This window comes from Rhynchophorus ferrugineus, unplaced genomic scaffold (assembly GCF_030347505.1).
Source record: "Rhynchophorus ferrugineus isolate W39M unplaced genomic scaffold, kcgeb_rfMv2 rfM1, whole genome shotgun sequence".
NCBI classification, from domain to species: Eukaryota; Metazoa; Arthropoda; class Insecta; order Coleoptera; family Curculionidae; genus Rhynchophorus; species Rhynchophorus ferrugineus.
In genome coordinates, this window is record NW_027472580.1 from 88,349,890 (window position 1) to 88,377,263 (window position 27,374).

Consider the following 27,374-nt stretch of genomic DNA (forward strand, 5'->3'; position numbering starts at 1 on the left):
CCATCCCAAAATGCTCTTGATTTTGACAGTTAAGATTTAAACCCCTATTTTTTTCTAAACGCAACAAATAAGTCCCTTTATAGGCTCGCATATTACGTAACTATTGTTACTGTTTGCTACTCCCTAAGATTTTTTCTTAATTCTTTAGCCGCGTTCTCTGGACCGCTTTAGCCTGAGGTCGCTGTTTTGCTAAGCAACTGAATTATGATGGGTTATGGTATTTATCCAGTGGTGTAGAGGGATTATTTTTATTATTGGTTCATTAACTGCCATACCATTCATTTTTTGATAATTTATTTAAATAATGATTGAATTTTATATGGATTAGTTTAATATATTGGTTGAAAATTTATCGGTCTATTATATGATAAAGTTAATTCTATTGAAAGTACAAATAAATCTTTATCTTCTTTCTAAAAAATAGATATTTCTTGTTAATATTAAATAATTTGTCATGTCTGGAGGAATTGTCTCTAGTTCTTAATTGTTAGGATTAATAGCAATTGTTTCTTATAGATTCGCTATAGTAATATAGTCTCATTAATGATTTTCTTGGTTCGAGTAATTCAAAACATACAAATCCATACTGATCCTACTCAACATACCATAAAAATCGAACTTTTTAAATAAATATTAGGCTTATTTGTCAACCTTTCAAAATCCTATTATTTCTTCTCTGAGTTATCGTTGTAAATGTGTTATATAGATACAATATTATTTTTTATTTGTTAATATATTCTTACTAATCGTTGTCGATTAATGTACAATTTGTCTCGACAGACATTTAAAATTAGACACTTATCTAGGAAGACCTATTTGTCCTTACTTAGTCTCTAATAAAATAAAAATTAGGAACACTTTTCTTTGTTCTTACCACTTCACTACACAAGATCACACGGTTTGGTTCTCTTGCGTCCTACTGCAGTATTGTACAAGACTTACAGCACTTCGATATTTACATGGAGGTGGATTGTTTCGTCATATCTTGTTGTGAATCTCTTGAATTTCTCTATGATAGTTGGAATACGAATAATGTCTCGGCATAAATAGTTCTTCATACAGTACTTGGATGCATGGACAATACTTCACAGGACCTCCTATTCTGAAATACTTGCATTATGTTGATATTACTTCTGCCAGAACATCCCCATAACTGAATGCCATAGGTACATATGGGTTTTAGTATCTGTCTGCACAACAGAAATAATTTAGATTTTCTTACAAATAACTAATAATTTTTTTGTATTTTAATTCGAATTCCTTTTTTTCTTGTTAATATGCCCCAGAGTACCTATGTGAGAATATTTTCATAAAAGAAATATATTTTACATACTCTATATACATACATTTACATGCTATCATACACATATATATATATATATATATATATATATATATATATATATATATATATATATATAAAATATTCATTTCCTATCAGCTATCTATACCAACATTAAATTTATCAAAAGTGTTATATCAAAGATTAGAGAGCAAATTTCTATAACACTTTTTTGGTTTATAAATCACATTTACGTTAATCACTTTCCGAAAATTCGACACATTATTAATATATATTTAATAAATTAATAATACACATCAATATTTTGCTGAGAAAACTTTTAGGAAACACAATTACTGCAGTTAGTTAATTAGTTGCCTATCCACAACAATCAACAGATTCAATATCCCGCAAATTTTTTTATAGATATAACGACTACCATAAATAAACATGGCGGAGACTACAAAAATAAATCATTTTTTTTATATTTCGACCCAAACTATCAAATTCATTAATGCTCATAATTTACTAATACCAATAATCAAATTATGTGAACTTGAATGCACCTGTAGCCTGTTGATTTGATTCTTATCACAAAAACAATAAATCAACCAGAGAATGCCTATTCGATCTATAACTATTAATCATAATAGCCATAAACATCTGCCAAATTAGATCCGAAATAACCCTTAAATGAATGTGATTTTTACATAAGCGTTAAATTAATTTTAAAGATGTATATTTCTCCAAGAAAATCGACTAAATTATTATACAAAAGATAAAAAAATTGTTCATTTTTTCTGAAAATTCATTCATTTAAAGTCGAACATATAAAGGTCGAGTCAGATCTTAGTAGGTATCCGGCTTTACACGGCTTGGTTATTGTAGCAACTGGCCTGATGATATGGAACTTAAACAAATCTTATTGACGCGATCGTAACCTAAAAATATCAGATCTATTAAAATGGTTTTACAATGTTTGTTTTCATATCAAGTTTTAACTGTTAAGTTTTCCTGTCCTTACACTATCTTGGCTAGATAAAACTATTGGAGTTAGTGGGGGCTATAAACAAAATATTTAAAGAAACGCGGCTCCTTATAAACTGTTCTTTAAAAAATATAGAACTAGACGATAAATAAAGAAAAAATTGGTGCATTTAATCAATTAGATAATGTATATGTCAATATTATGTTATGCTATTAATCTATGATGACATAACTTGTAAGTGTCTGTTGGTTACGTAACGAATTACTAATATAAATATTACTAGTTGTAATATTATACGTTATAAAGATTTTTAAAATGTTGGTTAATTTCAATTGAAATTTTTATTGTTTTATTATTTATTTGTTTTTTGATATGACATAATAATATGATAGCAAAATATTATAAGATATATGCCCAACAGCATTTAAAACAGCTATTATGATGATTGTCCATCATTGAGAACAAAAAAGTTTTATAAGTTTCCAAAAAATATTCAGGGAAATCTTGCGCCCTTGAAAATTAAATACCACATTCGTAATACTTTTCATGGTAAAATTTAGAAAAATTATACTTTTTTATACGTAAAAGCATGCTTTATATAAATAACGTTTATACCGTTAAGACAGTTCACGTTAAGACAGATTAAATCTGATCAAAATACACGTTAATTCATGTCACATACCGTCCCAGAACAATCTAACTGTTTTTTTATTTGTTGAACTACAACCCCAGCAATATTCCTCGAACAATCTCTAGATCTCTGTCATGCGTACAGTACTACCAATTTGCAGAATGTCATCAAGAGAAAAAAAGAAACTTCGGTGGTCTAAAATCGATGAATGAATTATTCAAGATATCTGTATATCACTGGGAATACATTTTTTCGAATTACCAATTGAACTACAAGCAAACAACAAATCAGTTGCAAGAAGTTTTACCATTCCAAGGACAAAATTGATATTATGAAATCAAAACATATCCTATAGATAATATTATATAAATAGAAAATTGACGTTAAGGAAAATATCGGTAAGTGAACAAAATGACTACAAAAATGAAATAAAAACTACAAAATTAATTTCAGCCAACAAGACATTATTTGCAGAAAGTTTTACATTTCTTGTTCGATTAAATAAAACTAATAAAAATACTGATTGAACTAAACAAAAAAAGAGATTTTTCAACATGATAACACTTGATTATATACGACGAAATCTGTGAAAAGCAATTGAACGTCCTGAAATATTCTCCGTATTAACCAGATCTTGGTCTTTCCGATTATGTTCTAATCGATGTTACAATGGTTTCACTTTAGCCTAGAACAATCGTTCGTCAATATTCGCTGTATTGAATTTAAAAAATTATTTTAAAAAGTATTAAAAAGTTCTTACAAACTATATTATTTTAAGCTACGTTTAGTTAATTTTAATTATCATATTTCGTCATTTAACAATGTGTTTAAGTTTCTTGATGCAACATATTTTGATTCAACATTATTTATTTTTATGAATACTCTTTAAATATGAACGAAATACTGGAAAACGCCTACCTTTGAAATGGTGAAAAATATTTCCAATAATGTATTTTTATTACATCTTAGATACACTTGGTACAATCTTAATTTACAAATTAATGTAATATTATTGTTATATTGTACTTGCATCAATTTATAAACAAGACAAGTGCGGAAATAACCGTACGTATTTCCCAAACTAAAATTAGATTAAAGAGTATTTGGCTCGCTTCAACCTTTTGATATCACACGTGTTATCCAATAGCTGTACAGCTTTCACACTGTTGTGACATATTAAATAACATACTTTCATGTTTTACAGGGAAATATTGGATGATTCCATAGATCCATTTGGTTTTGAGGTCATCGTGCAGTTCTTCTTTGGTTATGTAGCGATAAGAATTGGTGATTAAACGAAGAACTTTGTTTTTCAAGCATTGATGTTTTAGTGCAACTCTATATTTGAACCAAACATTATTATTACCTGATAAATCAACCTTCTTGATCTTAGGTCAAGTCGAGAGCATCTTCCAAATAACTAGTATAGCTGTTTCATTGTGAATATAATCTGCTTTGCAAATTAGCTTACGAACAAAATAAATCTTTCAGTCGATTTTTCAATGAAAGATAAACACGAAAAAAATATAGAAAAACGAACGTTAATAGTATTTGAGGCAAGAAAAAATAACATACTAGTTAAAAAGCAAATACTTTTTCAGTTATAGCTAAAGATGGATAATGGTGAAGACAAAAAAAAAGTTAGAAAGGAAAATTGATGTAATAGTGATTAATAATCGTACACATTGTAAATTAATAATAAATTAATTCCGAGCCGGCTTGGTGGCGCAGTGGTAAAGGCGATGCGGACCGTCCTACTGTTGCGATAGCCGCGAGTTCGAATCCTGCTGGGGCATGGTCGTAAATTAATGTTTGTGATTGTTTAAAATTTTTGAATGTTCTAAGCAAGAGTGTAAATTCCGACAAGGAATATGATCCCAGTCACGCCAGTAACCAGGCTGGGTAAGACCGTATGTCTTCTGGAATGATTTCTAAGGTTGGTCACATGCCAGTCGGTAGGCTTAATGCTGAGGACCATGGTTCGGAGCCCACGTTAAACTGTTGGTCCAGTCCAGATATACCCATAGTTGCTAAAAGGAGACTTTAAAATATATTTTAAAAAAATTAATTCCGATTATTTTTAAAAAAATTTGTTTTATATCATTAGTTAGTCAATAAAATATTTTTACCAAAAAAATTAAACCAACTTTAAAAAATAAATAAGAAGCTGACTAAAAATTGAAAATAATAAAAAATTTTAATACAAAAAAAAACATTTTAATACAAATTGTGTACATAATAATCGTTGTAATAACTATATCAAAATAAACAAAAACCTTATTTAACCTATTTACTACATATATTTTATATTTAGCTTAATACCCACCTAAACCAATCTATTTAATTACAATATTACTACTACGTACAACTACAACGGACTAATCACTCTGAAGTCCGTACCAAACCCAAACAGTTATATTAATTTAGACTTGTTTTGGTAGTAATTAAATTTTTTGTATATTTCACAAAATTATATTATTATCTTTATATTGTTTGGGCTACCTAAAACATTTTTATGTGACGCCAATGACTACAGAAAAAAACTGGATTTTTCTCAGTAGGCCTGCCACTTATGATTAAAGGCATTTCTCATATGCTGACCGTGGATCAACCCTCGAATATGATGGGGTGCATTACCATATTTTTCGAACGGGTATATCCAAATTGCAGCCAATTTAAATGCTATATTTTTATCGTTATAATATTCTGTTGTGGCGTACGAACGGACGTAATCTGCTTATAATAAAATCTATTCTGCAACCAAAGGGAGTGAGCCGAGATTACTTGCGATTTTTTTGTACGAATAGAGATCAAAGGGTTGCGATAAGGAAAAGGTCAGAGTAACTAGGCGTTTGATATGTTTAGGAATAATGGATTAAAATAGGAATTATAATGATGCAAATAGCGCTGCTACGATATTTATGAGATAGGAAACGATAAAATCTTTTGGATATAATAAAACAGTTTTGACTCGCGCCAATGTTCTATTCAACGTACACACGTTGCTAAACTGTTTTACGTCATGAGTTTACGAAAGTGGGTTTTGTTTGGTTTGTAACCATTTACTTTTCATCAGGAAAGTCAGATTTTTTACATTAAATATATCTTTAAAAATACATCGATTGAAACGAATTTTAAATATATATCGTACTCGTTTAAAAACAGCTTTTTTCAATAAAAAATATTAAGTCCCCGAATGACAGATAACGAATTTTTTAATGATTAGAATCAGAATTAGACCAGGTGGAATTTAGACTTAATCGTGATTGTGTACAAAATATTTTAATATTCGGCCAGTTTATGGAGAAACGTATTAGATGTAAAAGTTATATTCTTGTTCTCCTTCCAATTCAATACACTAGCTACTTCAGTCTTCAGACATTTTACGATGGTTCCATTAGTTGTTTGCGAGTGCGACATGACTTCTCACATTCATTTGAGATCCGAGCCGGTATTCGCGAAGGAGATGTCATCTCTCCGCTGATTTTCAACAGTCAACAGATCAATTGAAAAGTCCCCGGCACATAGATGGCGCTACTAGAATTAAATCCATATGTTTTTTAGTTAGCCCTAACCCTTAAAAGATTCGTATATAATTAATCGAATGGCTTCCTGATCCACCATATTCTCCAGATCTGGTCCCTAGCGACTATTTCCTGTTCTCAGATTTATTTTATGTTCTTTAAGCTCTATTAAATGAAAATGTATCATAGATGAGTCTTTTTTTTGTTTTTTGATATATTTTAAAGTTTCCTTTATATCAACGAGGGTTTATCTGAACTGGATTTCGGCCAGCTGCGAACCACGGTCCTCGATATAAGCCTACTGAGTGGCCAGTGACCAACTTAGAGACCATCCCAGAAAACATCCGATCTTACCCAGCCTGGTTACTGGCGTGACTGGGATGGTTATTCGTTGTCGGATTTTCCACTGTTGATTATAAAGATATTTACAATTACAATCACAAACATAAAGTACATCCATGTTCCAGCAGAATTCGAACCCGCGACTATCGTAACAGTAGGAGGGCTAAACCTAGATATTAACTTATTTTAAAATATGAGCCATTATCACCGAAATAATGTAAAAAATTGATAAGTTTATTCCAGTTTGTTCCAGAAGAATATTTTCCTAAAGATAATAAAGAAAATATTGTAATTTAATAACTAATAAATATATGCATAATACTATCAAATTATTTACCTTTCCATATTTTCCATGCTCCATAATTTCGCTATATGTAAACTCTAATATCATGTGGAACATACCTGAAAAAAAGTCAATAAAAATATTAGTAAATACACAATAAAGCAATAAATGTGATAATAAAGAAATATAATACAATTTGTAATTTCAACATATTTAAGAGACATGTTCCTTCTATTATGGAAATTAAGCAAACTATCATGATCAAAAAATTTCAAAGTGTTCCAAAATATGATATTAATGATTGTTCTGAATACCCCATGGCATGTCAGGAAACAACCAAATACTTTGAGAAACAGGGGTACCATTAATCCTACAAAGCACTTTTAGCATATAGTTTAATTCCATCCATCAGAGAGTCCATAAAAAAGAGACAGTGAAAATACGTGAGATTACTTAGACTCTGACGATATACATTACAACTGAATGGATGCATAATATTTTAACAACTCATTAGGATGTATAAAAGGTTTTTGCAAGATGAATTCGATTCATAACTCACAAAAGACAATATGTACTAAGTTAATTTCATCTTTATCTTCCATATGTAAATCGTTATGGTCACGCCCATCATTATTTCAGAAACATGAAAGTCACTCTGTAAGTTATCTGAATAAGAACAGCGACATTTCCAACAAACATTCTATTTTGGAACAAAATTCGGTATATTCAGCTTTAAAAATATTTATATATTAAATTCTGATAATTTCAGTTCTGCGAACTTAACTTGTTCTAAACAAAATTAAAAAGTTCACTGGTTTTTGTAATCCATCCAAACTTTTTTTTTCAAATACAGCAAAATATTTATATTTCCAGTTATATATACCATACCAGTCGTATATGGAAGAACTCGTTTAACATTTATAGAATATTGCAATGAAAACAAGAAAAATGGTTAGTTTTTATTTTCCGAAATAGTTCTTCTTGTATATCCACCTTGTATATACAAATAAAACATGTCGAAGTCTGAAAAACAAGATTATTTTATACACACAGAAATGGAGGAATTAATCTGCAGCTTTCTTATACATATTATATGCTTGTATTTATTTTAAACAGGCTAATATTTAATGGAAAGCTCAAAATTGCTTTTCATCGACATTCCTTATTTTTATTGTTTGATTTAAAGAATTTTGTTGTTGAACTTACACACATATTTACAAATCTATAGGGAGTCAGACAGCTGTTTCATATTCCAATTTTCGGTTTTGTTTGAGGATATAAGTGTTTATATTGATGACAATGATGAATCAGCAATGATGACGAATGACAGAATGACCTGAAGGACTAAAAACCTTTGCAGAGGGTAGGTTTTTAGGTAAAATATATATAATAAAACTAGCTGACCCGACAGACTTCGTCCTGTCAAAAAGATTTGTAATGTGGCAGTTTTTGTGCCTACGTATTTTAAAAAATTCTCCTGAACAGAACCATCACCCTGGTGATAGGGCGTGGTGAATAAAAAATAATTAAATAAAACATATATAAGGATTGAAAAGTAAGTAATCACTTTATTGTTAATCATGTGAATCATAATTATTATTATTATTATCATTATATTGCTTTGTGGTATACGATGTTTTTTGTTTGATTACCTGGCGCATAGATAAACAAATCTGATGGTTTTCCAACACGGGAACAGGCAACATACAATTGACCATGTGAGAAACATGGGTTTTCTAGATTAATACCACAAACACTTAATGATTGCCCCTGGGACTTGTTTATAGTCATAGCAAAAGCAAGCCGTCAACATGTCTATAGGAAATTTGCCATTACCAATGTCAATGAGTTGTTTAGAGAATATGTTTCCAGATTGGTCATTTTGCAACTCGACACGCATATTCTTGCTTAAATGAAGTACTTTGACATGTTTCCACAAATTGGAGGACTTTAGACATGCATTGAGCTCATCAGCTGGCGTTGATCGTGGAATCACTGGCAATGTTTGACGAAAATCTCCTGCTAATAAAATCATTGCACCACCAAATCGGTTATTATTGCTACGTAGATCTTTTAAGGTTCTGTCTAAAGCCTCCAAAGATTTTTTATGTGCCATCGTGCATTCATCCCAAACAATCAATTTACATTGCTGCAAAACCTTTGCCATTGCAGAGTTCTTCAAAACGTTGCAGGTTGGAGTTTCATTGCTTTGCATATTTAATGGCAATTTTAGTGCTGAATGGGCTGTTCGACCACCTTCAAGCAAAGTTGCTGCGATTCCCGACGAAGCGAGTGCAAGTGCAATTTTATTTTGTGAGCGAATTGTTGCTAATATTAATGAAATAAAAAAAGTTTTTCCTGTACCACCAGGTGCATCTAAGAAGTAAATCCCTCCAGTTTCATCATTTGTTACTTTCATAAGAGTTTCAAATACATACTTCTGTTGTTCATTTAACAGTGGAAGATTTGTTTGAATTTATTCTTTCAAAGCGTTGAGATCATACAGTCTTTCTCGATGCAACTCTTGGTTAAAAGCGTCATGCATTGGACGATTGGGCGCGGTCAGGCCTAATTGAATTAATAGTTTGTTTGACATTATCAAGCACATGTCCTCAATTGAAATCAATGCTTCATTGTAAATTTCTTCACTGATTTGTATATTTGGATTTCCCATTCTATTCCGTATTTGATACAAAATATCATCACACATATAATCTTTGTACTTCATCCACAAATCAATTGGGTTTGATGGGAAACATGTAGATATGATTATAGAAAACAATGTTCGTATTTGATGAGTGTGTGATGATATTACAGCATCATTGAGAGTTTGATCCCAATGAGCGTCATTTTCAAGCAATTGCAAACGTTGACAGGCTTCTCTGTAGGATCCACACAATTCACCATCAACAGTTCGTAACTGTTGGAATGATGTTGGGCCACGTACATTGACTAATAGCAGTCGTAAATAAAAACATTCATCATTGCTTGGATGTACTGAATAAATCCGGCCAATCGCATCGGTGGAATATACATCTGTATATCCTGGAACTGGTTTTCCTTGTTTCCGTCGTATAAATCTCCTTGAGGATTGATTCCAGGTATAATATTTTGGCATTTCAGAATATAGCAATGTTTGTGCGAAATCATCGTTTTGGCATGTCTCAAAAAAACTGGTTAATGTAGTAGATGGTGGCTGAGCAGCTCTTTGTACTGCGTTCTGTGCTGTAAAATACACTCTTTGTCCATTTTCTAAATGCACAGCTAAGTGAACAACAGAAGGGTGTCTCTCGGGTGAATAGGAAAAGAAAATATTCGCCAAACTGCTTCATTACTACTGACATAGCGGCCCATTTGGTATTGGGTAACTTCATCATTAGAATTCCCTGCACCAATTCCAATCACAGCCATATCACTCCCTTTGGTTACATATTTGCAAATGTATTTAATCGATTTCACTGAATGGCAAGATTCAACGTTGATGTGTGCTTTGAATGTCTTTGATAAAATGGGTGAATATGGAACAATCCAACGATTATCTATTTCAATATCTTGTTAATTTAATTTGACAATTGTTGATTTTCCATTGTCTGCTGTCGATCTGCGACGATACAATGGATAACCGTCATTACCAGTAATTGTTTCCGATATTAATGTCCGTGGATATCGTTTTGAACATTTACCATCCATCATACACGGTGAATTTTGATTAAGAGTTCCACAGGGACCATGTATCATGTTTTTGATAACTACCTCATGCAATCCAGGATCTACTTGTACATTAGGGATTTCAGCTGATATCACTGCATCAACTTCATTTGGCCTTATCTTTTCAACCAACCAAATCGAAATGTGTGCATGTGGCAATCCTCGTTTCTGCCACTCCACAGAATACATCCAGCAGCGTGTCTCACCAAACACATTATGTTTTACGATGAAATTCATTAAAGATTTCAACTTTTGTCTAAAGACTCTGGCTGTAATATCATGACGATCAATGGATGATTTCCCAGGTAATAACTCCTGCTTAATTTCTATCCATTGCGGATTGCATGTAAATGTGATGAACAAATCTGCTGTACCATAATGACGAACATACGACATGGCATCTTGAGCATATTCGTGCATATGCCGAGGGCTTCCGATGTATGTTGCTGGAAGAATAGTCATCCGACCGACATTCTGTGCATTTCCATCAGTATTAATCGCATCTCGAAGGTGAATATACTCTTCAGATCGGAGTTTGGTTTGATTCAACCTGATGAATGTTAATCTCTCCGTTTCAATTTTAACATACATGTCATCAACATATTTGTGATATAATCGCCGACATTTCAATATGTGATTATCTGCATTTTCCCGAATCATTAGGCGGTATGAATAATAGTTCATTGAACTGACTTTTTTGTTGGTTTCAGAACCTGTAAACAGATTTTGTTTTAATAACATTCAAATATAAAATTAAAATACATAATATAGTGACTGAGATATTATCGCCATAGCTAAACTAATATTTTAGTTACCTGTAATGGGATTTATCATTTTTATTGATAAATCGTAGCCATCTTCACCTTGCCAAAATATAATGGGATATTGCAGTGCATCATATGAGCGGTGTGTTTCCTTTATAGGTTGTAATTGAAAATTCCGACGATATAAAACAATATCACGGGATTCCAAGTTTTCTCCAACTACAACGATAGCAACTTCATCAATAGTTGGTGCATTAAAACGTCTTGTATGTTGACCTGCAGGTGTTTTATCAGCTCTGATTACAATTTTGTGATTATCGGATGGCATCAGATCCAGGGCAGTTTTAAACAATATAATCAATTGATTGTGTTGATGAAATAAAGTTTGTAATTGTTCTATAATAGACCTTTTTACTAAATTGTTATGTGCACAACGCAGATCAATTTCTTGTGGTGAATTGCCCATAAAATAAATTTGCAGGAATTTGTTGTCGCTATCTGACACTGGTAACAGTGAACCTGCTCTGTGATATATTTGCCCTTGTATCTGTAAATAAAAAAAATATTATGGTGTGGTATAAATTAATGGATTGTCAATGATCAAACTTAAATAATATTTGATCTTAAAAAGTATATATTTAGTTTTAACTAATATCTATCAAATATAAAATATAATAAAAGTGTCACTGAATCTGAATCACCATATAATATGATGACTAAGTGATATATTTCGTAATGATTAAGAAATTGAAGATTAGTAACACATCTTAACTTTGGTGACAGAAAATTTTGTTCGCTAAAATAATTATGAGTAACTGCTATAATACATACCTTGAAAGTTGGCATAAAATTTTCCCGAACTGCATTTGTTGCCCCAAATGAAGTCATTTGAAAGCAATTGTTATATTGTTGAATATGTGTCAAAAAGTGTATAGAATCTGTTCCTATTCCTGAAACCAATGAGTACAATGGTTCTGGTGGTGGATCCAATTGTATCAATTTCACTTTACCATTTGCGCAACACAATCCATTGGCTTCGTTTTTGTATTTTAATGCCTTACAGTGTGAGCAAACCAAGTTCATAGAACCAATAACAACACATTGGTAGTTACTGTAGTCAATTGACACATCGTAACTGAAAGCAGCTGGATTCAAACTTGCGCGATTATTAGCTGAATGTCGAGCTCGCGCTTCACGCGTTTGTGATATCCGAATTCTTTCACGTTCATTTCCGTCGTCACGTTCTTGTGCAGTACGATTAGATCGGTAATTAGCTTGGTTTATAGCATTTCTGGTTCTTCTACCTAAATTGCTTCGTCTTATAGGAGGCATATCAAATATAAATTATTTTTTCACTAATCACGAACTAAACAAACACTAACTAACTAAACACTCTGCACAAAACACGATATACGAATTTGTTTCGTGTATCACTTGACAATTCATCTGTCATCTGTCAAAAGTCATCTGTAACGGACAACTTTTTTTTTTAAATTTGATATGACTTGAACTCAAATCCTTTTAAGCCGTACGAATTGTTTTATTTATTTAAAATTTGAATTAAATTTTAAACAAATAAAAAATTTTAAATAAATAAAACAATTCGTACGGATTAAAAGGATTTGAGTTCAAGTCATATCAAATTTAAAAAAAAAAGTTGTCTGTTACAGATGACTTTTGACAGATGACAGATGAATTGTCAACTGATACACGAAACAAATTCAAACAAAAAGGGCTATTTTTAGGGTTTTTCCAGCAATAATTCTAATTTTTCTCGCCGTAAAAACCATCCCTGAACTTCAACGAACATTTTAAAAAAAGATTTGGCCAAATTGGTCCAGGCGTTGTTGAGTTATGCGCTTAGGAACATATTTTGCGATTCATTTTTATATATAAGATATGTAAAAATATAATATATAACAAACCCTTTAAAACATAAAGTTTTTAGTACTAACTTTTAAATATTTTAAATAGTTCTTTTGGACTGATATATCATTTTGTTGATTTCCGATATTTTGTTAAATATCGTTATTTTAATTGAGGTTGGTTGAATAGATATATCTAAAAATAAATATTGATATTTTTTATTTTCCGATATATCGGTATACTTTTTAAAACATTGATATTTTTTTAAATATTTTTTATATATCGACATATCGAAATATCAACAATACTTTCAATCATAAGTCATGCTGTACATATGGTTTAGCAAGGTGTAGTATATTACGAGCTACCAAAACCGAATGAAACTGTTGCTGCAGATGATTACCGGCGTCAATTGAATATATTGAACGACGTATTGTTACAAAAAAAGGCAACAGTAAGATGCCAAGTCACATTCCTGCATGACAAAGTTCGCCCACACCTTGCAAAAATTGTAGAAGATAGGTAGAACACACGGTTTAAAAATGCCGAAAAAATGTAAAAATGGGTGATTGAATCGCTACACAGCTAACATTGTTCGCTATGTTGCCAGAAAGATGAAAAAATGATGGAAAACATATTGATCAATATATATTAAAACAATGTTTCTTAATAAAGGCCTTTTTAAGTGAAATGAATAGATGCAAGTACCAAATAATATTAAGGATACAAATTACGACTAGCCGTTTAATAGTTCTGTAAGCTGTGATCCTGTAAGATTTAAAATTTGATACGCAATAATTTTTGTTTAGACATAATGTTTTCATTTTATGCATCTAATAGAATTGTACCGACTGTGAGACATGCAATTAAAACAAATCGTTATATAGTAGATACTTTCAATTCAAGTGATGAAGTTCCAAGATCTAGAAAAACAACTCCTTCAATATTCCGAATATTTTGAACCATTTGAGATAAAAAATAAAATTTCTCCATCTGATTACAGGCCTATCAGCCTTCTCAGCGCCATTTCGAAGCTTGCCGAGAGGGCAATATTGTACGCTCTCAACTCTTTCATATAGGAAAACAATATCATTCCAGATGAACAATTCGGCTTTCGCGCTCACCACTCATCCGTCCATCAGGCTACCCGTCTAGCCGCACACATCCATCATGCTCTTGACCAACGTAAAAAGCTTGATCAACCTCCTGAAAACCCAGGCCATCATTTTCCATAAGAAGCATTACGCACCGCGCGTCTCGCAACTTGAGATCGACACCGCAATAATTCCATGGCTGGATAACGTCACGTACCTAGGTCTTCACTTCGATCGGCGGTTCGGTTGGCATTCCCAAATCCAGAAAGCAATCTAAAAAGGTTCGGGGATAGCAAACCTGCTATCTTCTCTGATCTGTCCTTCTAGCAGACTTCCCATCTCCATCAAATGCTTATTTTACAAGATGTTAATTCGGTCCGTACTCCTCTACGGATCTAATGTCTACTTCAAGTTTGTTACACCCAACCAGGTCAAACGGCTTCAAGTTTTCCAAAATAAGCTCCTCAGGAGAATATTAAGCGCTCCATGGTTTGTCAGAAATAATTAAATTCATAGGGAAGCTGACACTCCAGAAGTGAAGCACTTCATATCTCAATCATTCCACAAACAACAACTCAGCTCAAGTTCTTCTGAAAACGCGCTTGTTCGCGAGCTGGTCGACATGCTGGGAGCTTAGCACCGCGTCACTGCCAAGCTCCCCCCCTTTTCCAGGCTGAAACGACCTCATCCGTCGCTACAGTCATAACTTTTGCCCCCATATAACAGTATCCAGTTGTGTGTTAACTCAGGTTCGCGAGTCAATAGAATCGCCAGGCCCTCGTGCCCAATAACGGCTGCCCGATCAGCGGGTGCCATATATCCCAAATTTAATACAGTAGCAGTAGCGATCCACAAGGGTCAACTGTGAGGCGGTTTCGGTTTAGTGTATTGGTAAGCCCAGAGACAGTCCCACATAACCCGGTCCAACTTGTCACTCTAGGGCAAGTCTCCGCGACCAGGTATGCGTCATGCATTCCACCGCCTGGTTTTTAGGCCAGAAAAAACAAAAAATAAACACAACACAATATAATACGGCTCAAAACATGTAAAGCTACATTGGATATTGTATGTAGTATTCATTGGATTTTGCAGTGTAGAGTATTTGACTGTTGAAGTATTTACAACACAATTATCATACGGTTCAAGTGATTACTATGCAAGGAATAAATAATGATAGGGATAATCCCAATAAACCCTTCCCCTCAAGAATACTTATCAATAAGTTATCGGCATCTAATAGCGTATAAAACCTTCTTCAGTTACCTATTTTGGTTAACAATTACCCATAACGAATCCGATCACCACCATCGATTATTTCGGAACGCATCAACTTCATGGCGCGTAATTATAATTAATTAGTCTGAGGACGATTCTGCACGCGAAAGATGAAAAATGATCCAAGACCCCTCCGAAGGCGATGTTCGTCGAGTCTCTCGACTCACTCCATTTGCGGTCACACCGCTGCAAACCAATCAAATGCCGCTTAATACCCAGCTCTTCCCACTTGATCCCCACTGAAGGGTTGTTTACGAGCTACCTGGAGACGTCGACGACATCAGGCGTCCCAGGGCTGATGGAGGCCCCGTTTTGATTGACACGTCTGTGGGGTGGGACCGTGCGAACTCCCGCTGACTTTAACAGGAAGAAAAACTGTTATTTCGTCATTCGATATGGGTATTTTCGATTTCACGAACTCGTACTACGGGGGACTTTTGTACGAATTATTTAAAATCGATAAACTGATTGATTATTGATTACCGGAATGTACATGATTCTTATTGGCTTCCACCCTATGGATATGCGTAAAGATCTGGGTTACGGGGAACTAAAGCTCGCGATTTAATAGTAATAGAGTTAGGGGTCATCGTCCAGTGATCCACCCTTTGGACTTTTAACCCTATGTTACTCCGTTTAACCTTCTCGTATTTCAACATTTCCATATTAGAGCACTTAATGATTGACAAGAAAATGTAGAGCTGGTGTGAACTACTGTATTTGCCAGAATGAAGCTAAAAATGAATTATTTAAAAACATATATTTTAATATATTAGAAAAACAATATTCAAACATTCTTTAAACAAACCTTTAATTCTCAAAACGAAAAGGGAAAAGAAAAGAAGAGAATCTTTAAGAGTTAAGAAAGAAGAGAATCGATCAAGAGAGAGATCTTTATCGATACTATTAACTTAATGAAATAAAATATAATATTCAACTTACAGCTTGCTAGTTTATTTGTTTTCGTAAATATAAGAATTCTTACGTCTGCAGAAGACTAGGAGTGATTATCAGGCCAATATTCCATTGATCGAACCAAATAACAATCAGAAAGAGTAATATAAATATTGTCGAACTTTGTTTATGAGAATTATGGATTATAATAAACCATATATAAACAAATTGAAGAAAATGGAATGAAATCGTCTAGTGACCAAACAAATGATATTAACTATTAAAAACTATTACGCGATTATAATATTAATTACTTTATATAGTTTTCAAAGAACAACAATCATATATGTTGCTGCATTGAACTTCAGTGAAGGAACATTGCAAGCTGATTACTGGAGCCTGAATTTGAATCATCTAGAAAATATTTGGGAAATCTGAATAAATAATAGTTCTCGGCTAATCCAAGAATACAGTTCTTAATAAGTTGATAGCAAATAGTCGAAATATCAACAAACAACATTTAATTACTATTATATTATGTAGCCAGCTTTTTGTAAACAACGAAGAACACGATAACCTCGGAACCAAATGGATTTATGAAGATTTCGCTTTAAACTATATAATTTCGCCTACACCAACTTGTATAATGTTACTCTTAATTTACTTTAAGTAATATAATTCAATTTTCATTTTGGCAAATAGATACTGATATATACAATTCCTTGTGTAATGATGCAAAACCAAAAGAACAACAGTAAATATATATACGAAACATATGTAATATAAGACGAAGAAATTATTCTTTCTTCTTAAGAATGGACGTTGTCTATACTTAGACCACCCCGATATTATTTTATAGAAGATTCCATTGATGAATTCAACCCTGATCTTAGAAGTTCCACGTAAAAATGAAAATCTTAAACAATAGAACCCAACTCGAACACAACCTATGCTATAAATATTAAAATGAGTTCAAAATAATTAAAAAGTAAAAAATATTTATATTTTTAGTTCTTGTTGCCAATTGAGACTAAATTAAAAGCAAATAAGAAAAAATCTCGATATGACAACCAACACATTTTAATTATGCTAATTTTAGACACTCATTTATTGTTACATATTAAAGATGTTTGAGATGAGACATATTTTCCTTATCTAAAATAAGCAGTATCAGACGCACGCCTTAATTATTCAGTACCACAGTTTAATTTTAACATAGTAATTTGTGAAGTTCAACGCGATTTGGTGTTATTGGACTTGATTATTTTTATCTGGCCTCATATATCAGTAAAGTCTATATGCACGAATTTTACTGTATCCTCAGTTTATGTGCATTGCGGGCAAATATGAACTCGCTCGGATTTATTTGATATACAAGGGTTATATCATAAGTATCTAATCTTATTAAGAAAAATCATATTCATAGATACATTGAAATCCCTTAATAATTTTGATATAAGCTTACAGGGTTTGCTTCGAAAGCTATGTTATTTATACATACTTAATTCTCATTTGTCATTATGGTAAAACACATATCTCTATGGAAAAAGTACAAGTGACAATCAAGAAAATATATAACACATGGGCTGAAAGTAACAAAGAAACGCGTTTTATTTTGTTCAAAATTACCTTTATTCGTCGACGTAATCTTCATCAAGAGCCACACAATCATTTAAGCGCCGCTCTAACATTTCAATCCCTGTCCATTGTCAAATATCGACACAAAAATACCAGTTTGATACGTGTGAAAATGACCAAAGACTGCTCAGAATCATCAACACGTTCTTGTTTTTGGTCAACAGGGAGCAAACGCGGCACCTACTTTGAAAAGAGCTTTCTTATAGTCAAATGTTCATGAAATATAAAACCAACACGTTGTTTTAATATCTATATTATCGATATTAGCTAATTCACGCAACTTCACTTTTCGATCATCGGAAACGCTTTTGGTTTTTTTTTGTTTTTTGATGTTTTAGGTGTCTACTACATTCTGCATCATCGGTGTCTCTACGACCAAATTCGAAGTCAGCTAGTCCTTTTTCAAGGAATACTTTTCAAGTCAATGCTTTGATTGAACGGTATTTTTTCCCCTCAAGAAGTAGTGTAAAATTAAAACACGAAACTGTTTTTGATCCATTGTTTTCAAAACAAGAAATGTAGCGTCACTATCAAAAGTAGTTAGCACAATAACTCACAAACTTATGAGGAGAATATCATGAAATTTTAACAGCTTTTCTTTTGGTTAATACTAACTGAAAAAGCAGCGAATGCAATAAAACTAGCTCCATATATGTGTTAGGCTCGGGACTTTTCAGCCTATATCTTAAATTGACTAGAAATATTAAAATACAGCTTAATAACTTGAAGGTTTTTCATGTCGATTTTCCATTGCGGTGGAGAGAGATGTTTCAAGCAGAACCAGCGAAATACATCGATATCCATAATGATAGTAGATTAAACTAGAAACATCAACTTAAACAAGACAAAGGTTTAAAGCGAAAGAACTGTGTTGAGTAGCCGGAAGATACTCCTAAATTACCCTAAGATCAAAAAGACTTATTTATCGGTTAATTATGAAACTTATTAGGGGTTGCACTGAAAATATGACATAATTTAGAACTGAAGAAGGAGAATATTTAGAAGTTCTATCTTTTGATATTTTAAAGGTAACATCTGTATCACGCCTTGTCATTTTACCGTTTTCCGAAAATTATTTGTAGATTCACATCGTCAGAATTATTATTGACAAGGTTCTAAATCTTTGGTTGTAAAATGGCAAATATCTTCGATTACACTTCGATCCTAGATTCAAGTGGTCTGAGCATTATTTCATTATCTTTTGCGCTGAGCCATCTTTTTCAAACAAATAATGAAAACAAAAAAAAATCGTTGATTCTGATGAAAATGATAGATTATTTCCCATATTTAATTTTTAATTTTTTTTTAATTAAACATTTCCGCTATTATTTCCCCTAACATAAGCATACACCGCAAATTCCTTATAATACTCATCATACTAAGTCAACTTTTATTTTTTTTCAGTATTGTGAAATTAAAAAAAAACTATAATTTTCTATAACATATAGGTCATCAAGCATTTAGGGGCTTTCGATAGCATTATTATTATAAAGCTATCGATACCATCTCTGGCTAAAACATTATATTTAACAAACAGCCCTCGTACTTTCAATTAACTGCGTGACATTAATAACGAACTCTGGTTAGTTTTGGTTACTATGGAAGGAATCAGAAAATAAACATATTCTCTTAAGAACATAAACTAAAAATACCAACGAGCTCCTAAATTGAAATGAAATCCAGCAATGATAAATTATGAATTTCAGTGTAGACAATATAAACGACTTAAAGCTGTTGAAAATGAACAAAATGAATGAAACAAATGTTTTGGTTAAAGGATTTCGTCTAGTTTCTTCAAGCTTTCAAGTATTAGACACATTCATACCATCTTCAAATTTTGCTGGCTTATTCGAGATTCAATTGAACAACTGTAACATTTCTTAGATTTGAACAAGTTATCTCTAACTGAACTGAACTCGTTAATGAATCAATAACTGAGATAATTTGCACTGAATCACTGAGCAAGTTCTAATAGTGTTTATCTCATAGTTTGCACACTTTTTAGTATATAGAAGTTAATGTTTTACCACACAAGATTTACTTTTTTTCTTATTCCATGATGACCAGCTAGAACCAAATCGTCTTTTGCTGATGTCGCTTCGGGTTCGGGATAGTGAGTGTTTTGCGGGCGACAGAGACTCTGGGATTATCGTAATTGGTTTACTACCAAGGTTTGTGGATGGATAGGGATTTAATCAAGTTGTTGTCGTGCTCTAGGGCGTCTATGGAGAACCTTACACGGAGCATGTTCGTGAAATCACAAACAGGATGGCTGATTCTAGGTGAGTGTTGGCGTTTCTCATAAACCATGGGGCATTTAGAAACGCGCGGACTATTTCGGATTGTAACACTTGGAGTAGTTCAAAATATCTCTCAGAGACATATCTGTACCACACTTGTGCTCCATAGAGGCAGATTGGACGAACTAGCATTTTGTACAGAGTTGCTTTCGGGGGGATTGAAAGTTTACTTTTTCTGGAGAGGAGTGGGAACAAAAAGCTGTACACGCCATTGCTTTTGCACATCGCGTCCTGTATTTGGGCGGATTATTGGAATCTGCGGTCGAACTGAAGACCGAGGTATGAAACTTTCTGAAGCCAGGGGATGGGGACTTTATCAATGTGAAGGCGATAGACTCGGAACTCCTCCTTGCGGTGGAACAGAAGACTGAGTTTTGCTCGGGTGTGTCTGCAGCCGCCAGAATTTGTACCACGCAATCGCCTGGTTTAGTTTGTCTTGAAGTCTGTTGTGAATAGAGTCGGGACTATAACGGGTTGTGAAAAAAGCGGTGTTATCTGCATAAAATGGTGTATGGGAAAGTTTTTTTTACTTATGATAATTATGACCATTTCAATCCCAGTAATATGCATACGCAATAATGGAGTTAGTTTGACCTCTTGCATTTATACAGAATGACAGCTCTAGTCTTAGTAAACTTACATATGATAACTTCGTTAAGACTTTACAGCAATTACCTGGGTGAGCTCTCTCTAGCTCTCTAAGGTTCTTTCGTTTTATTTATATATGACATTGATGGGTTTCAACAACTTTCATTTTCATTTTATTTTAACTAAATTTCATAACTTGTATATACAAATTTACTTTCAAATCAACGATTGTTTATAATTAGGAACTTATGACTTAGTGTTCAATATATGATTTATGTTGATACAAGAGCCAATGTAGAAAAGAAGAACAACTAGTAAAGGGCGCTGTAATTTGTATCGAGATTGTTCAAAAATGGTATAAAAGATCAGCGATGTAATTTTTTTTGTTCTTTTTTGTTTTTTTTTTGTTCGATGTGTTATTAATTCAATTCCATCTCGAATCATAAGTAGTTTAATAAAAAAATGTTTAATTGCTTTTTTTGGGGAATTTTCTTACGACACTTTATCTAAATTAATCTATAATTAAATCTGAATTAAATAACATATACAACGTCAATAACGGTTTATATTTTCGACCGTGCCTTTAATCATTCAAGCATCTTCAACGGATAACGATTTTATTTATATATTCGCATTTTTTGCATGTATTCTAAACAATACCATCTAACGAGCCATGTTTTTAACGTATTTTATAATCAGATAATCGATGAATTGAACCCCATGTCCTCTATTGTTCACCGATCTGTTTTTATTATGTTTTCATAACCTGATGACACACAATACATGGTTACATAACCATGAACAATTAATAAATAATTATTAAGTCCCATACACCCGACTATATATCATCATAGTGAGTTTATTCTACGACTATTGAACGCGCTGGAGCAGCAAGGCCGCAACAAGGCAATCGCCATCGAAAAACTTTTCCCAACTCGTAATTTTTTCGTTTGTTTCTTAAAATGCGGTCACTGTAAGACATTTAAAAAATAATTACGTTTTCACTTTTTTCCACGTCGCGCAATTAACATTTCTCGAACGGTTCCGTGGTGAATAAACGGCGAGTCGCGTTCTCTAAAGCGATACGATGATCGAACGATCACGCCCGGTAGTACCACGTGCCATATGAATTTTAAAATTCGTGCGATACGATCTCGGAAATGGATAAAAGCGGCACCGGTCTTCTCCATCTGTCCGTTTGGCTAGTTGGTCGCTTTTAATTTGTCGAAAGACAATTTGTTTCGGTACATTGCGGAAGGTGGTCGTTCGTTATCGAAGACCTATTATTATTATTTCGATCATAATTGAGCGAGTTTTTTTGTTTGCTTCTGTGAATTATGGTTCCTAAAATATTATCTAAATGTTCTGGTATCGCTTAGTTCGGCCTTTCCTCATCGTTCAGCCATTTTGTCAAGAAAGTCATATTAATTACGTCCTACATTGGATATGTTTAGTACAATCTTAATTTACAAATTAATTTATTACTACTGTTCTGTTGTACTTGTATTAATACACAAGCAAGGCGAGTACGGGATTAATACATCAGTATGTATTTTCCAAATTAAACAAGTTCATGTGATTTGATTCGCTTCAATCTTATGATTTCCTGCGTGTTGTCCAGTAGCTGTATTGCTTCCACATTGCTGTGATTTAGCAATCTTACTTCATGTTTTAAGGAGAAATCTTGGATAATTTCGTATATTCATTCGATTAAGAGATCATCGTGCAGCTCTTCATTGGTTACGTAGAAATAAGCATTTGGTATTGTAGTACCTAATGACAACTACTAGGATTGTGAAGTAATTTTAAACGCTATACATGTGTTAAAATACCCAATAGAAAAGACTAGTACACCTACCTATATATGGAAGATTATTATCAACTATCAACCGACATTAATATGGGCTTCAAAACATTACGATAAACCTATATGAACACATTTAAAGACAAGGTCCTATCCCACACTAAAAAGTAGTAAAACATGCATTAATAGTAATTCACAATCATAGAAAGAATAATTTCAGTAGAATAAAATGACATGTGGTGTCATATCATAACATTGCATACTTAATCTCATATATATTTATATATATTCCATATATATTTATATATATTCATATATATTTATATATATTCATATATATTCATATATATTTATATATATTCATATATATTCATATATATTTATATATATTCATATATATTCATATCTTCGTACTAATTCTAATTCTATTCAGTTTTAAATCAATTTATCATAATAAAATCTGACACAATATCAGACGCCACAAATAATTCGTCACCACACCAAGCAAAAAACTACCGTTAATCCGTTATATTATTAAATTTAAACCAGAAACACGTGGCGAACTAATCTAATCACCCCCTCTTCCCCAAACACCCCACGAAAATGACAAGGGTGTCGGCCGGACAACGGAGCGTTAGAAATAATTTTTGCAAATCCACCACCCTTTTCATGGCATCACGGTCCCTTCTTGATTATTACGTATAATAAGCGCTACATAATCCCAATCATGCATTATGCCTAAAATATATACTCTGACGTCCAGAAGTGTTTTTTTTTTCGAAAAAAAAAATCTCGAGTTATTGTTATTTAAATTTAAATGAATATACCGAAACTGAATTTTATATCAGTTAGTATACCAAACAGATGACAGAAAAGAAATGGACATCTTTGGCAACAATCTAATATTTGTTACATTTCTCAACTTATTCACAAGCGTTGAAAATTTACTGAAACAAGTGAGCCAAAAATATTAACTATGTTTGAATATCAGGCCTTATCATGTTTTTTGATACAATTATTTGGCGGTTTTGTGACAATTCGATCTAACAACGATTTCTTATCATGCCATGGAAGTATGATTTTACTCAATTAAATCTTCTTCTAGTATTAAAAAGCCCTCAGTCGCTCTTGTCCAATCAAATAACAAGAAAATATGACAAGGTTTGAACAGTTAACTTCAATTGAACACAGACAGGACACTCTTTCTACTGATGCAATAGTCACAGGTTCAGGAATCTAGCTAAAGGAATTGATGTTTTTAATTTATATTTATATTTAGGATTGTCTATAAGCAAGAGCGTCAAGTCTAATAAGTGTCTATCAAATTATTCCGGCCAAGCTAGTAACATGGCTGTACAAGATTGGATGTTATCTGTAATAATCTCTAAAAGTAAATCTCTAAAGTTTTGGACTAGGTGCTCTAGTTTACTGTTGTACCCTTGTTTGGAATCCATCTTAAGCAGTAGCTACAGTCTAGATACATTTTCGTTGGTAAAAAGAGGGCTTAACGAGAATTAAATTACTGAATGTTAAATTTTAATTAATTTTAATTTATTCTATTTTTCATCCAAATGAAATTAGTTATTATAACTAAATATTGTCAAAAACTCACCAAATCAGCAAAAATACAGCGAGAAACAAAAATATATATAATTGTTGCATGAATAAATATATACATTTAATTCTATTAAAAAAACCAAAAGTTCATTCATACATTGATAAAGTTCAGTAAAACAAATGGGAAAAGACCCTGCATTGCATGCTAGAAAATCAATTTAGCATATATGTTTGTAAAACTGCCGCTTTTTACGCTAAGAGTACTCAATAACATGACATTAAAGAAAGATAACATGTTCTCCTTTTATTGATTACAGCTTCTCAATACATTATTTAATGAGTTGTAAAAAAGATTTTCAATTTATCAAGAAAATATCCCACATTACGGACAATAGTTAAAGTCTCACAGGAAAATAATTCAAATAAATTCATTTTTATGTGCGTTATTCAACGAAAAAATCAGTACAATCATTCACATCAACAGATCCTTGATTTAGTTAAAATTTGCTGACCAAATCGTTTTAACTAAACAGCTACACATCTAGACATTGAGCATAAAATAGTTTTGAATCATTTACATCAGTCTATATACCAAAAAAAGCTCGATACTTGAGTTCCACATGAACTATCTGAATCGCAGTTGAAACGAAATAAAATCGGGGCGTATTTGAAACACATGATTAAAGATGATGAAAAGTGGATCACTTACAAGAATAATGTACGAAAAAGATTGTGGGAAAAGCCCGAAGAAATTCATGGAAGATAGTATATTGAAGAAATATCAATAGCATTAATAGTAGCATTTCACCACACATTTGATCACTCATATTTCTAGTGACTTAATGGGACTTAACGGAAATTCTAATATATTCTCCATATCAACCAGAATTTGTTCGTTTGAAAGTAATGTTGTCTACCATTTGTTCCCCACTCTGAAAACCCATTTAATAACGTAAAGCAAGAGATTTGTGAAAATCAATTTAATTCCTTTTTTCGGTCAGAAATTTCAAGAGTTCTACAGTGATGAAGTGATGATTTTACCAGAAGAGTTACAAAATGTGATTTATCAAAATGGTACACATATCATTGATTACTGTTTAAAATAGGAAGACATGAATTTATTTAAAAAAAAACAATTATAATAAAAAAATAGTCTTATGATTGTACCTTGTGGCTGAAAACTTCCAGGTCTAACACATTGATGGCGCTAGTTTTATTATATTCGCCACATTTTCAGTTAATTCTAACCATCAAAAGCTGTTAAAATTTCCTGATACCCTACTCATAAGTTTGAGTTATTGTGCGTACTGTTGTTATTTTCGAAAGAATGGATCAAAAACAATTTTATGTTTAATTTGCACTGCTTCTTGATGGAAAAAATACCGTTCAAGAGAAGCAATGGTTTCAATAATGTTATAAGAACTCCGTTCCATTAGAAACAACAATATAATGTTGGTTTGCTGACTTCAAACGTCGTCGTAGAGACTCCGATGATGCAGAAAGCAGTAGAAGTCTAAATGAGGTGGTAACACCAGAAAACATAAAAAATCCACAAAATCGTTTCGAATGAACGAAAAGTGAAGTTGCGCGAGTTAGCTGAGATAGTAAAGATATCAAAAGGACGTGTTGGTTTTATATTATAAGCTCTGTTCAAAGAGTTCAAAAGTTCAAAGTTCCTGTTTGCTCGCTGTTAACCAAAAACAACGACGTGTTTATGATTCTGAGCAGTATTTGGCCAGGTTTAAAAGTAACAAACGATCGTCATCTGAGTGGACAGCAACTGGTAATAGACCCATTTTGAGGCAAAAAATAAATCGTTTGCACTGAAACGTTAGAACGGCGCTGGAATGATTTTGTGGTTCCTGATGGAGATTATGTTGATGAATAAAGTCAACTTTGGACAACAAAAAACGCGTTTTCTTTGTTACGCCCGAGACTTCAGACCGTTTATTATAATTACAGAACCCACACCATTTATTGTAAATCGTGAAATATAATTAATTTTGATATTACAGAGTGAAGTAGATATGTTTATGTTAAGATGCTATGGAAAACTAAAAAATAAATTAGGAATGAAATTCGGATGATTATGAAGATAGAATATTTAGAAAATAAGAAAGATACTCAGCATCAGTGCCATTTGCAATAATATGATTATAACTAACAAGAAATCCTAATTCATCTCGTCTAGATAAAAAAAAACCTAAGTAACCCCTTTCGCAATCGAATTAAGTCCGAGACACGTGGCCAGCTAATTTAATCACCCCCCGGACACCCCACAAAATGACCGGGGTGACGTCGAAACGATTTTCGCAAATCCGTCACCCTTTTCGGCACATCACGCCTCTATTTAGAATAAAAAACGAGGCATAATAAAAAGAGTCGTAGACAATTCTGACCATTGGCCACGCGACACCGAAAGATATTCGGCCACGTTCTAAGGCAGGGGGTTGGTTTGGAAAAACGGTTTTTTTTCTCTCTCGCTGTCCATTTATCGCGTTGTGGCGGAGGAGAGCTCGGCAGCTGTGCTAATTTTTTCGCGCAGAACCGATTCTGTTTTGTTTGCGGTCACGCTTATTTATTTTTAATTTTAAACGGTCAATTATTTTCTAATTCTGCATGGTAATAAAATTAATAATAAAAAATTCGAACGTTTTATGGTTTTTAAGAAAATTAAATTATATTTTAAAGTCTCCTTTTATCAACTAAGGACCTACTGTTTAACGTTAGCCCATAGCCCAACTTAAGAACGATCTCAGAAGACATTTAATCTAATGGTTACTGAAATAACTGGAATGGTCTTCCTGCCTATAGACGATCACATCTTACATTACCC

The 27,374-nt window shown here is 32.7% G+C and overlaps 2 protein-coding genes across 3 annotated transcripts in view; both read right to left on the reverse strand.

Moving 5' to 3' along the window:
* Positions 1 to 27,374, reverse strand: part of CenG1A (Centaurin gamma 1A) — a 212,717-nt gene that overhangs the window by 69,054 nt on the left and 116,289 nt on the right. The gene's annotated exons all lie outside the window — the stretch shown is intronic.
* Positions 10,468 to 12,103, reverse strand: LOC143191858 (uncharacterized). Its single transcript, XM_076397299.1, has 2 exons — positions 11,574 to 12,103; positions 10,468 to 11,471 (listed from the first exon to the last, which is right to left on the reverse strand). The coding sequence occupies exons 1-2, from the start codon at positions 11,986 to 11,988 to the stop codon at positions 10,606 to 10,608; spliced, it is 1,281 nt and encodes a 426-aa protein (XP_076253414.1). The 5' UTR covers positions 11,989 to 12,103; the 3' UTR covers positions 10,468 to 10,605.

Coding starts and splice junctions, on each gene's coding strand:
- LOC143191858 (XM_076397299.1), bottom strand. CDS start 11,988: ATGGGCAATTCACCACAAGAAATTGATCTGCGTTGTGCACATAACAAT. Junction 11,472..11,573: donor AATGATAAATCCCATTACAG/GTAACTAAAATA, acceptor ATCTGTTTACAG/GTTCTGAAACCAACAAAAAA.